This window comes from Nestor notabilis, unplaced genomic scaffold (assembly GCF_000696875.1).
Source record: "Nestor notabilis isolate BGI_N333 unplaced genomic scaffold, ASM69687v1 scaffold5403, whole genome shotgun sequence".
NCBI lineage: Eukaryota > Metazoa > Chordata > Aves > Psittaciformes > Psittacidae > Nestor > Nestor notabilis.
In genome coordinates, this window is record NW_009920543.1 from 10,404 (window position 1) to 27,990 (window position 17,587).

Here is a 17,587-nt window from a genome sequence, read left to right on the forward strand (position 1 = left end):
TAAAATAAGTGATCACAGTACAGTCTCTCTTTCCCCTCACCCCCCGTCAGCTGTGGTTTCTTGACCTATGCTCTCTCTCTGTGTCCAACTGATCACATTTTTCCAGAAGTACAGTGCTCGAATCTGGCCATACTGCTCAGTTTGTCACCAGAACAGAGCAGACTATTTTCACGTGTCTTACTAGTGATGCACTTGTTTGTATGTAAACATTAGGATATTTTTTTCCAACAGTACCATGTTGTTGACTCATGTTGAGTTCATGATCACTGTAACTGCCAAATTTCTTCCTGCAGAACTCCTGTTACACTCATCTTTCCCCAGATTTTGTTTATACAGTTGATTATTCCTGGCTAATCTTAGAACTTTGCACTCACATTATTTGAATGGCTGCTGTAGAGCAGCAGTTATGCAGGGGCTTGCCACTGTCTCATTAGCCTTGTGCACAACCTTTTGCATTGTGGTATTATTACCTGCATCTGCCACATACCTGAGTATTTTCATTACCAGTATTTCCCTGCTACAGGAACGAATATAATAAATACTGTACATATGTCTAGTTTGAGATGAACATCTGGTAAATATTAAGTAGTCTTTCTAAACTTTTTTTACCTAAGTAGCAACAGTTCTTGTTAAATCATCCTTTTTCTAGCTTGCGTGTGGGAATAGTGAGAGCAGCAGCATCAAAAGTTCTACCAAGCTCAAGATAAGTAGTATAGATCAAGATAGATGATTGCTTTTCAGCATCCACACATCTTACCACCTGTAGAGGTAGGAAAGTACCTCTGTGTGTATTGTAAATATTAGGTTTCAATACTAGGTCTGTGTCCCTTCCTACTTCCATAGGTACTGACATTGGAAATAGTGGATGTTGCAATCGAAGTGGTGTCTTGGCTGTCTGTCTTGGCTGTCTTTTCTTGATCAGCCTCACCCAGGTGGCTTGGGCTGCTAAGCCTCTCCCACTAAGCACAGGTCAGGCAGGAGATGCCAGGCTACTCTGCTAAGCTCTACACAAACATTTTTGACTTCTGTATTGCTTCCCAGTTGTATTTCTGTTCCTGTTCATGTCAAGTTTAAGCACATTCTGATTCAGTCACCACTGAATGTTTGTATCTTTTGGAAGCAAGTGGGAGAAAGTAGTCCTTAAGACCTGGGAAAGGGTTGTATTTTTAACTTCTAAAAAGGGACAAGGGGATAGGGAGTCCTAAAATAATTGACATTTTGTTTTACAGAAAACAACTGCTTGGGGGTTTTTTTGGGGGGTGGTGGTGGTTTTTTTTTGGTGCTGTTGGTTTTTGTTGTTGTCAGTTGTTTGTGGTTTTATCATTGAGTTTTTCTTTTTTTACTTCTGAAATGCTGAAGAAGCTGGGGAGAACAAGTGATGGTGTTATACTAAATAAATCATGCATGTAAAACCTGTCTAACTCTGTTAGTCCCTCAGACTTAGGCAGTGTCTTTTAAAAATTATTTGTTTATGTTAACATCTGTTTAAAACAAGTTTTTCTCCCAGTTGCTTGATTTTCTTAATGACTCAGCACCCCTCTTCTCAAGCTTCAGCTTTTTTCTTGCTTTCCATGACTTTTTTTCTTTATATGGGGTTATCTTACCTGATAGCAGTATTCAAGGTTGCATTGCTTGCCTGTGGTTTTTTTTCAGGTGACTTGATTTTTCTGTCATCAGAAAGCTGGTCACACAAATCAGCTGAGAGGTATTAAGTGCCTTGCTGGAGCATAGGGATCTCCTCCCAACATTGTCTACAGATCCTAGATAAGCATTCACCTGAAAATAATCCCTCTATCAGTGTTCTGTTCTAGCTTTAATATCTACAATGGTTGCACTAGAACCTGCAAACATGTACATGCAGAAGTCCCTATATCTTGCTGAAAAAATGTTGAAAGACAGTATGACTTTCGGACAGTCTGCTGAAGAAAACTCATGCGTCATTAGCGGAAGGGAAGTGTCAGTTGAAATATGTTTTTACAAAATTAATAATAAATATCTTGACCACATCTTCCTCCGTTTTCTGATACAGAATTTTCTTCCAAAATAGAGACTTTGGAACCTTTGGATTCTAAAGTATTGCATTCGTTTCTTTTACTACAGTATTTTCAGTCTTCCTGGTGTAACGAGTTTATGACTCCTTTTGAAAGTTCAGGATTCTTTCATTAATTTACTTGAAAAGCTGTATTTAAAAAAAACATAGCACAACTTAAATCTTACACTAGTTGATTTAACTGCCTGCCATAATTCTGTTTGGGTTTTGAAATAAGCATCAAAAGCTGAGAAAGCTTTCGTTCTCTTATGCCCATTATCTAAAGTTTAAAGCATATAAATACACGTACTTTCTCATTATTTTAATGAAATAGGGGGTCACCAATTCTGACTCATTACATTTTCCATGAGTTTGTCAGGTGCTTTGTGTTGGCTCTGTCTTGCTGATAGAGGGGAAGGAAGGAGAGACTGAGATTAATTAATCTTTTTTGATGTTTAACTTACTATTTATCTTGGAGATCCAAGGAGCTCCAAACAATAATCAATCAAAATCACTCCCCTCTGTCTATTCTCAGTGGAACCATCATAATAACCAATTAATACAGCCCTAGACTGGATGGAAAATTAGTGATTAGCCAGTACAAAAATTGATTGCAATTAGTAAATTCTGGTGTAGAAGTCACCAGTTAAAGGTTTTTTGTAGAACAGTTGTGCTCACAGTATGAAGATACAGCAGAATTTTTGCTTCACTTCAAGCCATTTTGATCTTAACTAGGGAATGAAGGCTTTTAGACACCCTAAGTTTCATTTTTAAAATGACCTGTCATGGTCGGTTAACTGATAATGTATCAATTGACCACCAAAATCATCTGTGTGCATCACTTCTATGGTTCCACTTCTTTGGAAGTATTACTGCCCTAAAATGAAAGCGCGCACACACACAACTGCGGAGCATTTTAGAAATACATGACGTTATTCTGGTGACACCAGGTGTTGAAAGTAAAAAATGTAATGCATTATGTATTCAGAAGCATGCCTTTATTAATTGATAGTTATCGTGGGGTAAGCAGTGAGCTAATGAAGGTTTCTAATTTTACAATAATTTGAGTTACTTATTTTAAAAGAAGTGTTAATGTGCTGAAAATCAGAAGTGATTTGTTCACTACCTGTCTTTTTAAGCCATATCAAAAAGACAAAAAGAAATTCTTGTACGGTTTCTCTTCCTTCTGTGTCTTTTTATGCACTGTTTCTTGATTTATATCTAGTGTAACTCTAATTATATTATTTATTTTTTCTTTAATTAGCATCACTACGAAAGTATTTGCTTTAAGAATGCAGAAGTAAAATTAACTGAGATTTCCAAATGTCCCTAGATACTGTCTGGCAAATCTGGGAGAAATGGTGTTCAGAGTAATAACATATTCCAGTACCTGGGGCTAACAGAGACTGCTGACTACAGGATACTTGGGTAGGGAGAGTGGCATTGGGAGGGCAGTGACTGATCTGTTCAAGAGCTGAAATGTAACTCTTTATAGCCAAATTGGACTAAGCTGACATTTAATAACGTTTTGTGCATTTTCAATGTTGTATGGATAATGTTTATCTTCAAAATTTTCAGTTAACATTATCTTATGACCAGAAATAAGATATTTAGATAATCTGTAAGATCATGCTTTCTTATTTCAGCTTGCCATTGTGAAATGTGTTTGATGTGAAGGTGTACAAGTGTTTGCCCAGAACTACCTCTTTTAAAACTCCTAAGCCATAGTTGCTATGAGCCAAGACCTTTCAACAGAAGCAGTCTTTTTCAAAAGCACAGTGCTGACTTCTCTTTCATATTTAGTGGAGGCCCTTCTCTTCCGTTGTGGCATGAAAATAAAATATAAATGGTGCTTATAAATTTACTTTAAATTAGGGGGAAAGTTGCTAACAAGAAAAGCAGTTGGTTTTGTACGATGTATCAGTTTGTGCTGAGAAAGTGTGTGGGGAAAATATCTGTTGATCCCAATGCAAACAGAAACTTTTCAATTAGAAGGCTACGGAAATCTTCGGACTTGCTGTTCCTGTCCTGCCCGTCCTGTTCACTGACACTGAAATTGGAAAACGTAAAGAATAAGGAAGTGAATTGGAGGATACTCTACCTACTACTGGGTATTTGGGATCTATTTGGAAAGGTAGGATCCCAATAAAGCAGAAAAATTAAATAAAGCCCATTGCAGCAGGTGTGACTTCTCGAATTTCCAGCACAAACCTTGGAAAAGGGTGAATATAGTGTTTCCCTTGTCACTTCTGCCTCACGTTCCACTGTACAGGCAATGAATACTAGTTTGGCAGTTACCCTTTTTGTGCTGAAATCTATGCATCCCCTTTGGTCTGCTCTGTTGACTACTAATGTAGCCAGTTTATCCATGCTCTTTTCTCATAATTTTGTCCCATGTTTGGGGTGTGTGAGGAGGCTGTTGTGGGGAGATATTAAAGCTAGTCAGAGGATACCATAGAATTGTAGAATACCAGGTTGGAAGGGACCTCAAGGATCATGTGGTCCAACCTTTCTTGGCAAAGTATGACCTAGATGAGAATGCCCAGCACCTTGTCCAGCTGAATCTTAAAAAGTACCCAACATTGGGGAATCCACCACTTCCCTGGGGAGATTATTCCAGTGGCTGATTGTTCTCATTGTGAAAAATTTTCCTCTAGTGTCCAACTGTAATCTCTCTGGGAGTAACTCTTGCCCTTTGTTTTTTCCATGTGACTTCTTATAAAACGGGAGTCTCCAACTTCTTTGTAGCCACCTTTTAAATACTGGAACATGGTGACGAGGTGCTAGTTTATACTTGGGGCTTAATCACTTTTGCTTGCAATCTGTTCCAGTCCTAAACTGGCTATATCTCCAGATCTAGCTTGAGGCATTCAGAACACTTTATATGTATTTATATGTTCTATATTGTAATATTGCCTTGCCTTCCCTCTATGCCTCTTTTCCCAACACAAAGTCTGAATTGATGGATACATGTAGTTGAACACTTAGTTGGACACTCTCCTAGGTATTTTAATGTCTATCAGGTATCTCCTAGGTATTTGGTATTTTAATGACACTGGTCTGACTTTTTTGCATTCAGAACCACATTGCATATTATTCTTCTTGTCCTTTAGTTCCAGTACTTGATTCTGTTCTTCCTTTAGTAACAGAAATTCCTTCTTAAAGGTCACTGAGAAGAGGCTGCCCAACAAATATAAAGCTAGTTTCATTTATATGAATATTTTATTTGTAAATAATTCCATCTTATATAAATGTCTATGTAATTCAACTAAATATTATGTGTTTCCTGTTACAGCCAGACCTCTGGTGTAACATGCCTTTCATTAGGGCTTCCTTTCAGGCCTCCTGGACACTGCCAAGGAGACCTTCAATTAGCATAAATTCTACATACCATTGTAAAACTGAACTAGGTTTTTGGTTTGGTGGGGGTGTTCTTTTGTTTGGTTTTTTGGGTTTTGGTCTTGTTTGTTTGGGGGTTTTTTTGCTATTACAAATGTATATCAAAGTAGAGATATGGAATTATTTCCATCAGTATTTCTTGTGAGCCTTTTGTAGTTCCAGGAGAAAATTTAAATGCTTGCGTAGCTGGTTTTCTTCATTCTTCAGTAAATACAAACCTGTACTAAATTTTCTATAAGACTACAGAGCTTTTTTCTGTACCAAGAGACCAAACCACTCCTTGCCTGAAAGTAAGCATTTCATTCAACACATCCTTACAGGGCGCACACAAACAACTTGGGAATTTATTGTCGTCTTGCTTATCTTTGACTCTACAGGGCAGGAGGATATTTGAGATTCTGGTCACTACATTTTCTGGATCTAGAAACAATTACTCCAGAGCCTTGCTGAGTTCTGTTTCAGGCTTTTTGGATGCCCTCCGAATATGTGTTTGTTTCTTCTGTATAGAAGATAGCAGGTCATTAGATGTATTAACTTTGAGATAAGGATTCTTTCCCAGCTGATGAAAGAGGTGAGGTATGTTTCAGATTTCATTGCAGAACTTTGCAAGTTTTTCTTGGAGAACAAAAATCAAGACCAGTACAGTTGAATTAACTCATTATTTTTATTTTCATAATGATCTGTGACTTTTATCTTTTTCTGTAGCAAACTCAGCACTAATTTCTAAACAGAGGTGATATGCCTCGGTGGAACTGAAGTAACTATATACATCTGTTCATGGTTCTTTGTAGTTTTGATTTGATGTTCTGTTTTGGTTTGTATTTTCTTACCTTATATTGGAAAATGATGGAAAGGATTCACTGCTGTGATATGGATTGGGTTTTTATTTTTCACTTGTATTGAGCTGCAAGGTGAAATTCACTTTAAGAAAAAAAGTATTTTTATTAAATAAAACTACCCACATAGCTTATCAAAGTAAGACTTGCATATATATTTAATTAATTAGGCAAATAAAATAACTGCAGTTAGTGAACTAGAATAGAATAGAATCATTTAGGTTGGAAAAGACCCTGAAGATAGAGTCCAATCATTAACCTAATGCTGCCAGGTCCACCACTAAACCATGTCCCTAAGTGCTACATTTACACATCTTCTAAATACCTTCAGGGATGGTGACTCAGCTACTTCCTTGGGCTGCCTTTTGAGCTGATTTGTTTTGTAACTGGTATGTCACATGTTAAGTATTATGCTTTTCCACAAATTTGATTCATAGACTGAAAGTATGGTATAAGCCTCCCTTCTTTAAAAAAAAAAAGAGGAGGTGGGGGAGGAGGGGACAAAACCCCCATAATTCATTTCTTAGCTTTAAAAAAACTTGACTTAATAAATAAATTAAGAATAATTAAAGAGAAAGGAAAATACTTCCACGTATTACAGAAAGAAGTTCTGCTGATTCTTTGTCTTTACACATTTTCCACTCTTTTCCCAATGGCGTCTCCAGACCAGCAACTTGACTTGCTGCAGAGCTGTAACCACAAACCACTGAGTCTACAATTCTCCTTTAATATTATGTGAATACTCTACTTTCCCTTTTTTGCACCCTTAGTAATCTCAGCTGTGGTCCTCCAAATGTCAAGAAGGGCCTCTCCTTCCATTGCTACCTAACAGCATATGTGCACATAAAAAAAGTCATTAATGTTAGTATATCTTCTATGAGCATAGATACACCTTATTATACACTACCCTTCTGAACCTCACAACATTTTTATGACCCTCCTTCTAAGTGAACGTGCTTGGCCATTGCCCCATGCTGTCTGTACCCTTCCTGGTTGAGTATTTAAAATACCGTTTGTGTTTAAATCTGGTGGTTCCTTCAGTACAGCTGGTTATAACTTTCACCTCTCCTTTTCTGTGGGCCGCTAACACTTCACAAGCAAAGCACTTCTGTGTGGAAAATCCTGTGTGTGTATATGGATGTTGTAGATGTGTATGAATTGCCTTTCCTTGGCCTGTGGGCTGAAAAAAATTAGGTCTCCTGATGCTTCATTTCTGTCACTGGTCAAAGGTTTATGTTTCAGTGGCTGGTCCATGCTGGGGTAGGTAGGTGGTTTCTGGAGAAAACGTAGCACAGGGTTATGTGACGCTGTTCCCAGATTGCACCCGGATTTTGGTTTTGGGGGTTTTTTTGGCAAGGTTTGAGGAGCATCATTTTGCAGCCCTCTGCACAGTGCTCCAAGGCTCTGGCACTTCATCTCATCCAGCATCTGTGGACCCACTGGCTGGAGCAGCCTTCTGCTATTCAGTTGTGGTGTCCAGCTGCCTGAGAGGCACCACCAGGCACTCACGGGGCTGCAGGGTGTCTTCTGGGCAGAGCACATCTCACCAGCAGCCCCGTGCTGTGGCATCTCCACACTAACTGAGCAAAGTCATAAGATGGCCTCCAGAGCTACAGGCTCCTGCTGGTGGGACACTGCTGTTGCTGAATGATGGGTTTTGTTTAACATCTCCTTTCCAGGCTCAGTTGCACTCTTGCAGGATGAGGGGACGATGCTGTGCCATGACCTGGGCATCTCTCCCCTCCTCACAGAGCATCACTGTGTGGCCGTTCCCCTGCTTCCCTAGTGGAAAGGCCCCTCACAGTCTCGCACAAGTTCCCATCTTTTCTCTCTTCCCTGCCTCTCTCACCATCTTTTCAGTGTAGAAAAACACATTCCCAAGCTTAGGTACTCAAAGTGTTTGCTGTGTTCCACAGGCCGGGATGCTCTTCTTAGTCCAAAACAGCGAACTGACCGCTCCGGGTATTGGCATGTAAATCAGTGTGCTGACCTTGAGGGGAACCCATCCAAGCTGCAGGCTGTGTCCTGAGTTTCAGGATGTCGGCGGTTTGAAATACTGGGCTATGATCCGCATGTTAATGATGGAAACCACTTCAAATTCACGGTGGCATCCAAAGCGGTACCGGGAACAGGGCTGGCATAGCAGGGCTGCCCTATCAGAAGTTGTGTTCTACCTTTTTTTTTCTGTAACAGCAATCTGGCATTTACTGTTAATGCTTCATTTTTGGCTGGTTTTGTGGTTTTTTTTTTTTCCTTTTGTGTAGATACAACAGTTTAAGCATCTAAGCTAAAAGTGCAAAGATGAGACATTTCTATCTATGTCATTTAATTTGTGTCATACTTGAAATAGCATCATAAGGATCCACCATGCTGAGTGGGATTTTGAGAAGCCATCTAATGTGCTACCTTTCCCCTAAGGCAAGATTAACTGTAGCATCCATGATACTTTGAACAAATACCTGTTTTTCAAGAGTTCCAGTTTGCAAGGCTTCAACAAATTCGGATTTTCAGTAAACATTTCACAACCCAGTTGCCACTCAAGGATAGAATGCTTGAGGTATTACTGTGTTCTTATGAAACATCAGTCCACTGCTCCGTAGCACTCATTAAATGCACTGGGGGTAAGGAGTGTGAACAAAACATGAGACATGATTTATATCCCTGTCGAAATCCATGGTTTATCCATTCTCAAATGTTTCAGTTCTAGCTTCCCTATCTCAAAAAAACTATACGAGAACCAGAAAAGTTAGAGGTAGAGGTGGCAAAGATGATTGTGTAAGTAGTGTTTCAATTCTGTTAAATATACATGGATTCATCAGCCTAGAAGAGAGCAAGAGCTGAAAGATATCTGGTGGCACTTACAGTGTGTACAGAGACTCCTGACTGGGAGGAAGAGCCATCAGATGAAGCAAGGAGGTGGTAGGGAAAACCCCAAAGCAATTTGTATCTCATGCATGTGTGTGGGGCTGCCTGCTGTGTGCTGCTGCTGTTGCATGTGGTTTGCAAGGAAAAGGCCTTTATGCACCACAGTGCTCATCACCTCTGGCTTAGGAAGGATCTGTCCTAAATCTAGAAATGCGTCACTGTCACCTTGCCCTGTTCTTGTGCTTTTCCTGAGGTATCTGCTGTTGACCACTGTCTCTTCTATGAAACCTTTATATGTGTGTAGGTGATTATGCCTCATCTCCTCAGCTGCTGTTTTTAAGCTCCTGCTTGTTCAGTCTGTGCCCCCAAAGAACAGTCCTGCACTCAGTGCTCTGTCCTGAGCTCTTTCTAACTACTTTTGTAATCCACAGGTTTCTGAATTGTGGTAGCAAGACCTTGATACAATATTCTGTCTGAGACTCAGACAGTATTAGGACAAACTAGTCAATACTTAATAATACTGATATAATATTCTCTTGGGAGGACAACTTCCCACCCCCCATCTCAATTTGTCCACATCCATTGACTTTCCATTTTCTTCATCCGCCTTTTCTTGTCCTCCTGATGTGTTGGCAATCCTCTTCCGTCTCTGCACTGTCTAGAAATTTAGTCTCTTAATCAGTCTTAGCAGTGTGTTCTGCATGTTCACCTGGTGGTTTTACCTCTGGAGCTGCTCCTAACAGTCGCTTTGGGAATGAAACTCTTTCTGATTGTAGTAAAAATTAGTCTAATGAAGTTTCTCTATGTAATAGAGTTGAAAGTGATTTGAAGTGTTTTCAAATAGACAAAAGGCAAATATTTGCTGTGATGACGAGTGGGTGTGAGGCACATAAGGAGCATTGTGATTCATGCTTGTCCAAAGGGAGGGCATCCTCACTCTACCTCCTGGCAGGTACTCCAAGATACTTCAGCCTAAGCGCAGGCATGTTTGTTGGCTTGGGGATGTAAACTATCCAAGGGTGAAACTAAAAGTATCTGTAAAGTAGCTTAAGTGATGTTTTAGATAGTGCCCGGTAGCATCCAGCATGGCACTGGTTTCTCTAATATCTTGTTTATTTTCACAAACCAGCACCTCACAGTTTCTGAGCGGACAACTGCTGTGAGGAGACATAACCTCTTGATTTCAAAGGAGCCATCGTTTTGCTGGTGCCTCTGTGGTTAATGTAAGAAAGGTGTCTTGCCATAAACTTTTTCCGAGGTATTCAGCAAGGTTGGAAAGGGGTCGGCCCGGGCAGGAAGCCCTTGTCTGTGCTATAAAGAAAATAGCAAGCAACAAAATGAAAGCATCAAAGGACCAACAGGATGCGGTCCCAGGAGTCCTCTCTGGCATGTTAGTCCTTCTTGAAAGTTAGCATTGAGTGAAGAGTGACCTTAAAACTTGCTTCATTCAAACAGACTGGGCTCAAGTTTAAAGTTCAAGGCGTTTTGTTTTTTCACCTGTTTCCTACAGTTTTAAGAAACTTCTGAAGAATTAATGTGTAACTATATCTGGTCACTGAGCCAATGCAGAGAATTTTTCTCAAGGGAAAATAATGTTACTGTATGGAGCAAGAGAAATGGATACTTTCTGAGTTGGGGAAAAAAAGTTTCAACAAAATAAAACTCAAAGCCACTGTTACCATGATCACAAACAGCCCTGGAGCCAGCATAGTGCATGTCCTATTTCTTGTTTTATTTTCAAAAGAAGCTTGTGGTGTCCCGTAACTTGTGGTGAAAGGATGTTTTTTGTCAAAGCTGCTGCTGCTTGGGAAGAGAGGTCTTGTTTTAGGCACAGCCTGGGAGCAAGGAGCCTGGTTGCAGCAGCTCAGCTTCATCTGCGAGTGCACGTTGACTGAGCTGGTGACTGGCCCCATGGCTGCCAATCCCTCTCTTACCACGCTGGAGCTGTTGGGCCTCAAGAGGGAAAACTAAAGCCCTGACCTAAAACTCACAACAATAGGCAAGGACAGATGTGGGTACAGTGATGCAGCCCTACCACCACAAGCAGCATCCCAGGCTTGTGATTGGTATTGGTTATGAGCCACTTTTCACCCAACAGCACCTCGCACCTGCATGGTCCTGAAATAGTCACTTTATTTGTCTTTCGTGTAAGGAAGCAACTAGTAATTGATCTGTGAGCACTTTGGCAAGTTGCCTTTCATAGCTAAAAGAAACAGTTTAGAGAGATGACATACATATTTCACTTGCATTTCCCTATGCCATTACATTTTAATGATTCTGGCATGAATATTTTATGAAAGTACCTTCTGAATGGGTTTGTTCTGTCCTAGCAGCTAATAGTCAGTATACAGTCTGGGAGTGGGTTTCGTTTAGTTTTTGGTGGATTTTCTTCTCCTCTTAGGTGGTTTAGCATAGGTGAGAAGTGTCAAACTGGATTAAGTGGGAAAAGGCAGCTTCTTGTTGGTGATTCAGCAAAGGGATGCCATCTATAGCTCTTTTCAGCTGCTTAGTGGAAGTCTGTGAAATGACCCTCATAAAATTCTGCTCTTTACTCTCCTGCCACAAGGTGGCTAAAAATTTTTTGAAAGCCCATGATACGTGAGTGCTGGAAATGATGCTAATACATCTAACAGCCTTTCTGCAAGGCAATACGCGGCACACAGCAGACCAGATTTATTGCACAGAAAACTCTGTATGTCTAATTTATATGAAGTGGCGTTCAGAAAGTGTTTTTACCACGTTTATTTCAATCCCTCCTCAGCCAGGGTTGGCTGGGTTTGGCTTTGTGGCGTTTTTGGGTTTTTAATAGAAGTCCTTGCATCCAGCCCATCCCGTTTGAGCAACCAGGCCGCTGTGTACCACAGCAGTGTGACAGAGAGCTCAGCAGTTGCCTGCCTGCAAAGCCACAGCTCTCCTGGCACCTCAGCCTTGTGGCTTTACAGTGACTGTGGCTGAAACATCAGACTGCCACCCCATCTCCATTTGTACTGCCTGCTGAATTCACCTATTTGAATGCTAAATCAGAAACACTGATCCAAACTGGGGTTAATAAGTTCTTTTTAGGTGGTGGTGAATTTTGTGGGTCCTGCCCTAGGATGGTAAGTTGTCTCTTTAAATCAGTGACATTTCCAAATAGCGATCTGCTGCACCATCAGAAATCGTACTTCGTTCTCACCAATTTCAGGAGTAGCAACACTCCTGTAAACTTTTTGGAAGCTTATCTCCAGCTTTACAGTAGGGATGGAGCTTTTGTTTAATGGAAATGCAGCGTATCTTTTTCTTACAGATGCACCACTAGCTATTGAGCTTTTTATGTACATTTTAGGTTTCCCTTTTTATTTTTTAACTTATTAACTCTGACAAGTAACCTCTTGGTAGTGAACAATTTAATTCACAATTCATTTTTCTGATTCAAAGTGAACACGAGTGCCCTAATCCCCTAATGGGAATTAATTGCATGTTTCAGTGCTTAACTCTGATCCTTCCTCAATCCCCACTGGGACAAGTTTCTTCCTGAAGGATCTGTGTTTGTTATTCAAAACACAATCTGAAAGGTAATGATTTTTCTTATAAAAGGGAGTCAAACGGACTGAATATTAATGTTCTTTTTATTGTGAGGGAATGAGCTGTGTCCAAAAAAACCTTGTTTATGTCATGAAGGATAAATTACACTGAAGAATATCTGATAAAATACAGGGGGAAAATCAGTGCAGTCTTTTTTCCTGAAGTGAAAGCAGTTTGCCAGTAAATAAACGCACACACCATTTTTGCTTGCAAAACTATTCTGTTACAAAGAAAACCTGTTTACTTCACCAAGGGGGAAATTGCTTTGCTACTGAGGATTTTCAATGACACTCTCTTGGCCAGCAATGTATCCTTTTGGATACCTGACCTGATCTAACAGTTTACTAAAATAGGAGCACATAGGAAGAAATAGATTAACTTTCTTCCAGTCTGTTTTTTAAAGATTTTTGAACTTAAAATACATTGTTCAGTGAGCCTCTTTCCAAAAGGAAGTGGAGGTGCTCCTCTGCTGTTGGGTGTCTGGCCCAGCCAGCTGGCTGCGAGTGAGGCAGCTCTGCACAGTAGTCAGTGATGGAGGGCAAAACATAGGAAACCATCAAACAGTGCGAGAACTATCTCTGCCCTACAGAAATGGTGGGGGATAAATGGAGCACAGCATGAAAAATAACCCAGGATCTATGAAGGTATCTTTTCCCCCCTTTACCTTTCAGTAAAGCCAGCCTTTTATCCCATTTAAACTCCAGGTTACACTTGATTTTGGGTGTTGCTGAGCATTACACACTTGCTGCAGCACAGCTCCATCATGGTGAGAGAGAGAAAAACGAAGAAAGGTTTAGAGGTTTACCAAGGCTCAGGAATGCATTGGCTGATGTTGGGGATTCCTTAACACGAACCATGGGCTGTAATTTGATTACAGCAAAGAACGGAAAGGTTGACTTGCCCCTGGTATCTGTTTCTCACTAGTACAGTTCTTGACTGAAAAGTTTCAAGAGATACTAGAATTTAGTATGATATTTAAATGTGGTGTAGGACTACAAGTCCCCCTTTGCACACACCCAAACAGTCTTTGTGTGTGCAATGTGTCTTTGTGTGGGTGAGGTTCTCCAGAACGTTGGCCAAAGAGGCCATGTGGGTAACATTCACCTTTGTCTTTCAGCTGCTTTTGCAGGTGCAATGGCTCGTGTCTTCGTCTACGGCACGCTTAAGAAGGGCCAGCCCAACTACAAGCACATGATCAACACAGCCAAGGGGCTAGCGAAATTCCAAGGATGGGGCCGCACGGTGGAGAAGTACCCGCTGGTGATTGCAGGCAAATACAACATTCCTTACATGCTGAACATCCCGGGAACAGGACACCACGTTGCTGGGGAGATTTACTCGGTTGACGACCAGATGCTGCAGTTCCTGGATGAGTTCGAAGGCTGCCCAGACATGTACCAGCGTACCCTGATGAGAATCGAGGTGGTGGAGTGGGAAGGGAAGGGTGGTGTGGGCGAGGCGCGGGCAGCTGCCGAGGGTGTCGTAGAGTGCTTTGTGTACAGCACAACGACATACCCGCCCGAGTGGGTCGGCCTCCCCTACCATGACAGTTACGACTCCTCAGGGAAACACGGCCTCTCCTATGTCCTACGCGAAAGCCGGGATTAGACACCAGAGGGAGGTGACGCAGCCTGGCCGAAGACATAGTACTAAGCACGTGTTGATCGGTAACCTTTCCAGGAAAGCTGTAATACCTTTTTGTTAAAATGCAGGATCTCTTGTAACCTTCCCAGCCTGGGAGCCTTGGCGCTAGTGTTGAAGTCTTGTAGGCCCACAGATGGGGACTCCTCCCCGGCATCCTCCTCACCACCACTAACCTGCGAGTAACTGGGTTAGCATGAGGTGTAAAATAACTATCTGTGCACATCGGTTTTGGGGTGTAATTGTTTTCTCAATTCCTCCCCCCCCCCTTTTGTATCAGTGCATTGACAAATGTTCTTGTGTAGTTCTCCAAGGTGGGTGGAATAATGATACGACTGCACTAATAGCTGAAACTGACTTTAAAAAGTCATGTCTGCAAGCAAACTAAAGCACAACTCATGTTTAATATTGACTTGTAATGGTGTTTAGTAGGTTATTGAATGTAAACCGGGAGAGATGACAATATAGGTACTATGCACTTCAAGACAAACATGAAATGGCTGGAGAAAAAGAGAAAATTTAAAGACTATTCTTACTCTGTATTGCAATGTTTTTCTGAACTGGAAAGGAGTATTTTTAAAACATGCTTAGTTTTATAAGGTACTGTGAAGAAATACTAAGAGAGGATAAGAGAATTACATTTAAAATCATTTTGAATTTAGCATTCTAAACCTTTTAAGTACCATTTCAGTTCAGAGTGACTGTAGGGTTGGGGGAGGTGGGGTGGTGGAGGGGTGTTGGGGATCAGGAAAAGCAAACCTGTTTTCAGCTGCCCATCACACTATAGCAGATGCAGCTGTTGCGGGCACTTAACTATCAAGGTGACTTTTTGCCAAGCACTTTAATTCAGAACTTACTTGCAACCATATGCAAACTGCATTTCCTATCGAGGGAAAGATTTTCTGTACATGATATAAAACATCCAAAGGACCTGCAACATTTAAAGAGGGGAAAGAAAAATAGATGGAAAGATGACTATTATCCCCCTGACCCAACCAACTGTGCTGGTTTCTGTACAATCTGGGGAAATCGTAGCTTTCTGTTGTTACGCTCCTGTGCCTTGTATTTTCCTTCAACTGCAGTGTTTGGTACATACAGATTGTAGAACATACAAAGCTGCCAAAAGGATGTGAGCAGGGAATGTATGCCATGCAGTGAGCCAAAGTACAATGAAATGTACTAAGGATACCATTAAGAACACTATGGTACTTTTGCTTGACTGCCAGTAGCCCTGTGATGGGCAGAGGAGGTCCAGGGTGAGGAATCAGCCTAAACTTTATCAGTAGGATGCACCGCTGCATCTCATTTATCTAACAGACAAAAAGCTTGTCTTGCTGCAGTAACAACTTAAGCAACTTTAAAGTACAAGACTTGTGTCTCTTTGCAATACTTGTTTTTTGTTTAGGGCAGCCTGCAGCAGCTGAACTGTGCTCCCTTTTGGAAAGGGCAAGGTGGAATTAAGGAGATTGGTAGGAAGATCTGCAGGGTGTCTGCCTCAGTTTCTCCAACTGCAAAAGCATTAATTTTCCTGAAGGACAGGTACTACTCACTCTCCTTACTCACCTTGATGGGTTTTGTAAACTAACAAAGCAAGTCCCTGCACTACGTTATTCCCCCTTGGCCGTGTGGTATTGTTCGCAGTGTCTCAATAATATGCAAGATGCCTCTTCAATCAGAATTGTGAAGCAGAATCACAAACATTCCTGGTTAAATGTAAGTCACCAGCCCTGTCACAGTCTGGTTTTGTCCTTCTGGGAAAGCCCAGGCGCCTCTGGCCAGAGGGAGTTTCTCTGGGAAGTAGAATGACTCTGCACATCCTAGGCAAGAAAATGAGAGCAGGCCCTAGAGGTTAAGGATGTATGTTAAAAAAAAAGCCATAGGCGTTGAGACCAAAGGCAGGAGCAGCCCAGTGTGCTGGCCCAGCATGGGCAGCAGTGGAGGCCTAGACAACAGCACAGGGTCAGAGACGATGCTTACAGTGTGCAGGGATTGCAGAGGTATCACTGCATCTAGTGAGCTGCAGCTGCTGAATTACTGAGCTAAATCAATTAACAGAAGAAAGAGCCTTTCTTAACCACACACTAACAAACATTGGTTCAAACCCAGTAAACTTCTGGTATCTTCATTATCCTGTGGCATGGAGCTCCTGAGCAAGGAGTGAAAAAAACCCCATGTCTTCTTACCTGTTCTGACCGAGTCACCGGCCCTCTCAGTCCATTTAAGTCTCTTCAATCTTCCTCCTCTCTAGGCCCGTACTGGATATACAGCTCTTTCAGCAATTGTATTATGAACAGTTCTAGTTCTTCGTACAGTCTTCAGTAAGAGCCTCTGCACAACAAAGATCACTTTGTCTCCCTTTTCTGTAAGAGTTAAGGAGGAAGGTTGGCCAGAGGGACAGCAAATGCCTCCAGCACTACACTGGGGGGCTAAGGGAGTTTGAGGACAGTGCCAGCTCCTCCTGTAAAGACAGACTTGCATCCAGTAATCACAGAATCATAGAATGGTTTGGGTTGGAAAGGACCTTAAGATCATCTAGTTCCAACCCCTCTCCCCTGCCATGGGCAGGGATGCCTGCCTCACACTGACCAACCTGGCCTTGAACACTGCTAGGGATGGAGCATTCACCACTTCTTTGGGCAACCCATTCCAGTGCCTCACCACCCTCACAGTAAAGAACTTCTCCCTTATATCTACCCTGAACTTGCCCTGTTTAAGTTTAAACACAAGGGGGACACATTCCCCCTTGTCCTACCACTAGAGTCCCTAATGAAGCGTGCCTCTCCAGCATCCTTATAGGCCCCCTTCAGATATTGGAAGGCTGCTGTGATGTCTCCACGCAGCCTTCTCTTCTCCAATCAACAGAAAGAAGATAAAGGAGGGGAGTGGTGGGGATCTGAGTATGGAGCCAGCTGTAAATGAAAATACATGGGGAAGGTCTGCACTAGCAAAATAAAACATCCAACCTGTAAGTCAAATCTAGTCCATACGAAGACTTGAAAATACAACAGTAAACCTGATCAGAATTTAAGGCACTGGCTGTACTTGTTCAGCACTTACACAGAGTGTGGGAAAAAAACAGCTCAGTTCACTCGGTGGTTATTTTTTTTCACTCTCACCAACCATTCTGCGCTGTTTGGCTGGGTTCTCAAACCGGTGATGTTACCACTGAGAAGACAAATCGGATTTGGCCTTTTGTTGTGGGTTTTTTTTTTTAAAAAAAAAAAGAGGCTTTTCCTGTTTTAAAGCAGAAATA

At 41.5% G+C, this 17,587-nt stretch overlaps 1 protein-coding gene across 1 annotated transcript; it reads left to right on the top strand.

Annotated features, from left to right (window-relative positions):
* The first annotated feature begins 13,827 nt into the window (after positions 1-13,827).
* Positions 13,828-14,301, top strand: GGACT (gamma-glutamylamine cyclotransferase). Its single transcript, XM_010010715.1, has one exon. The coding sequence runs from the start codon at positions 13,828-13,830 to the stop codon at positions 14,299-14,301; it is 474 nt and encodes a 157-aa protein (XP_010009017.1).
* The last annotated feature ends 3,286 nt before the right edge of the window (positions 14,302-17,587 follow it).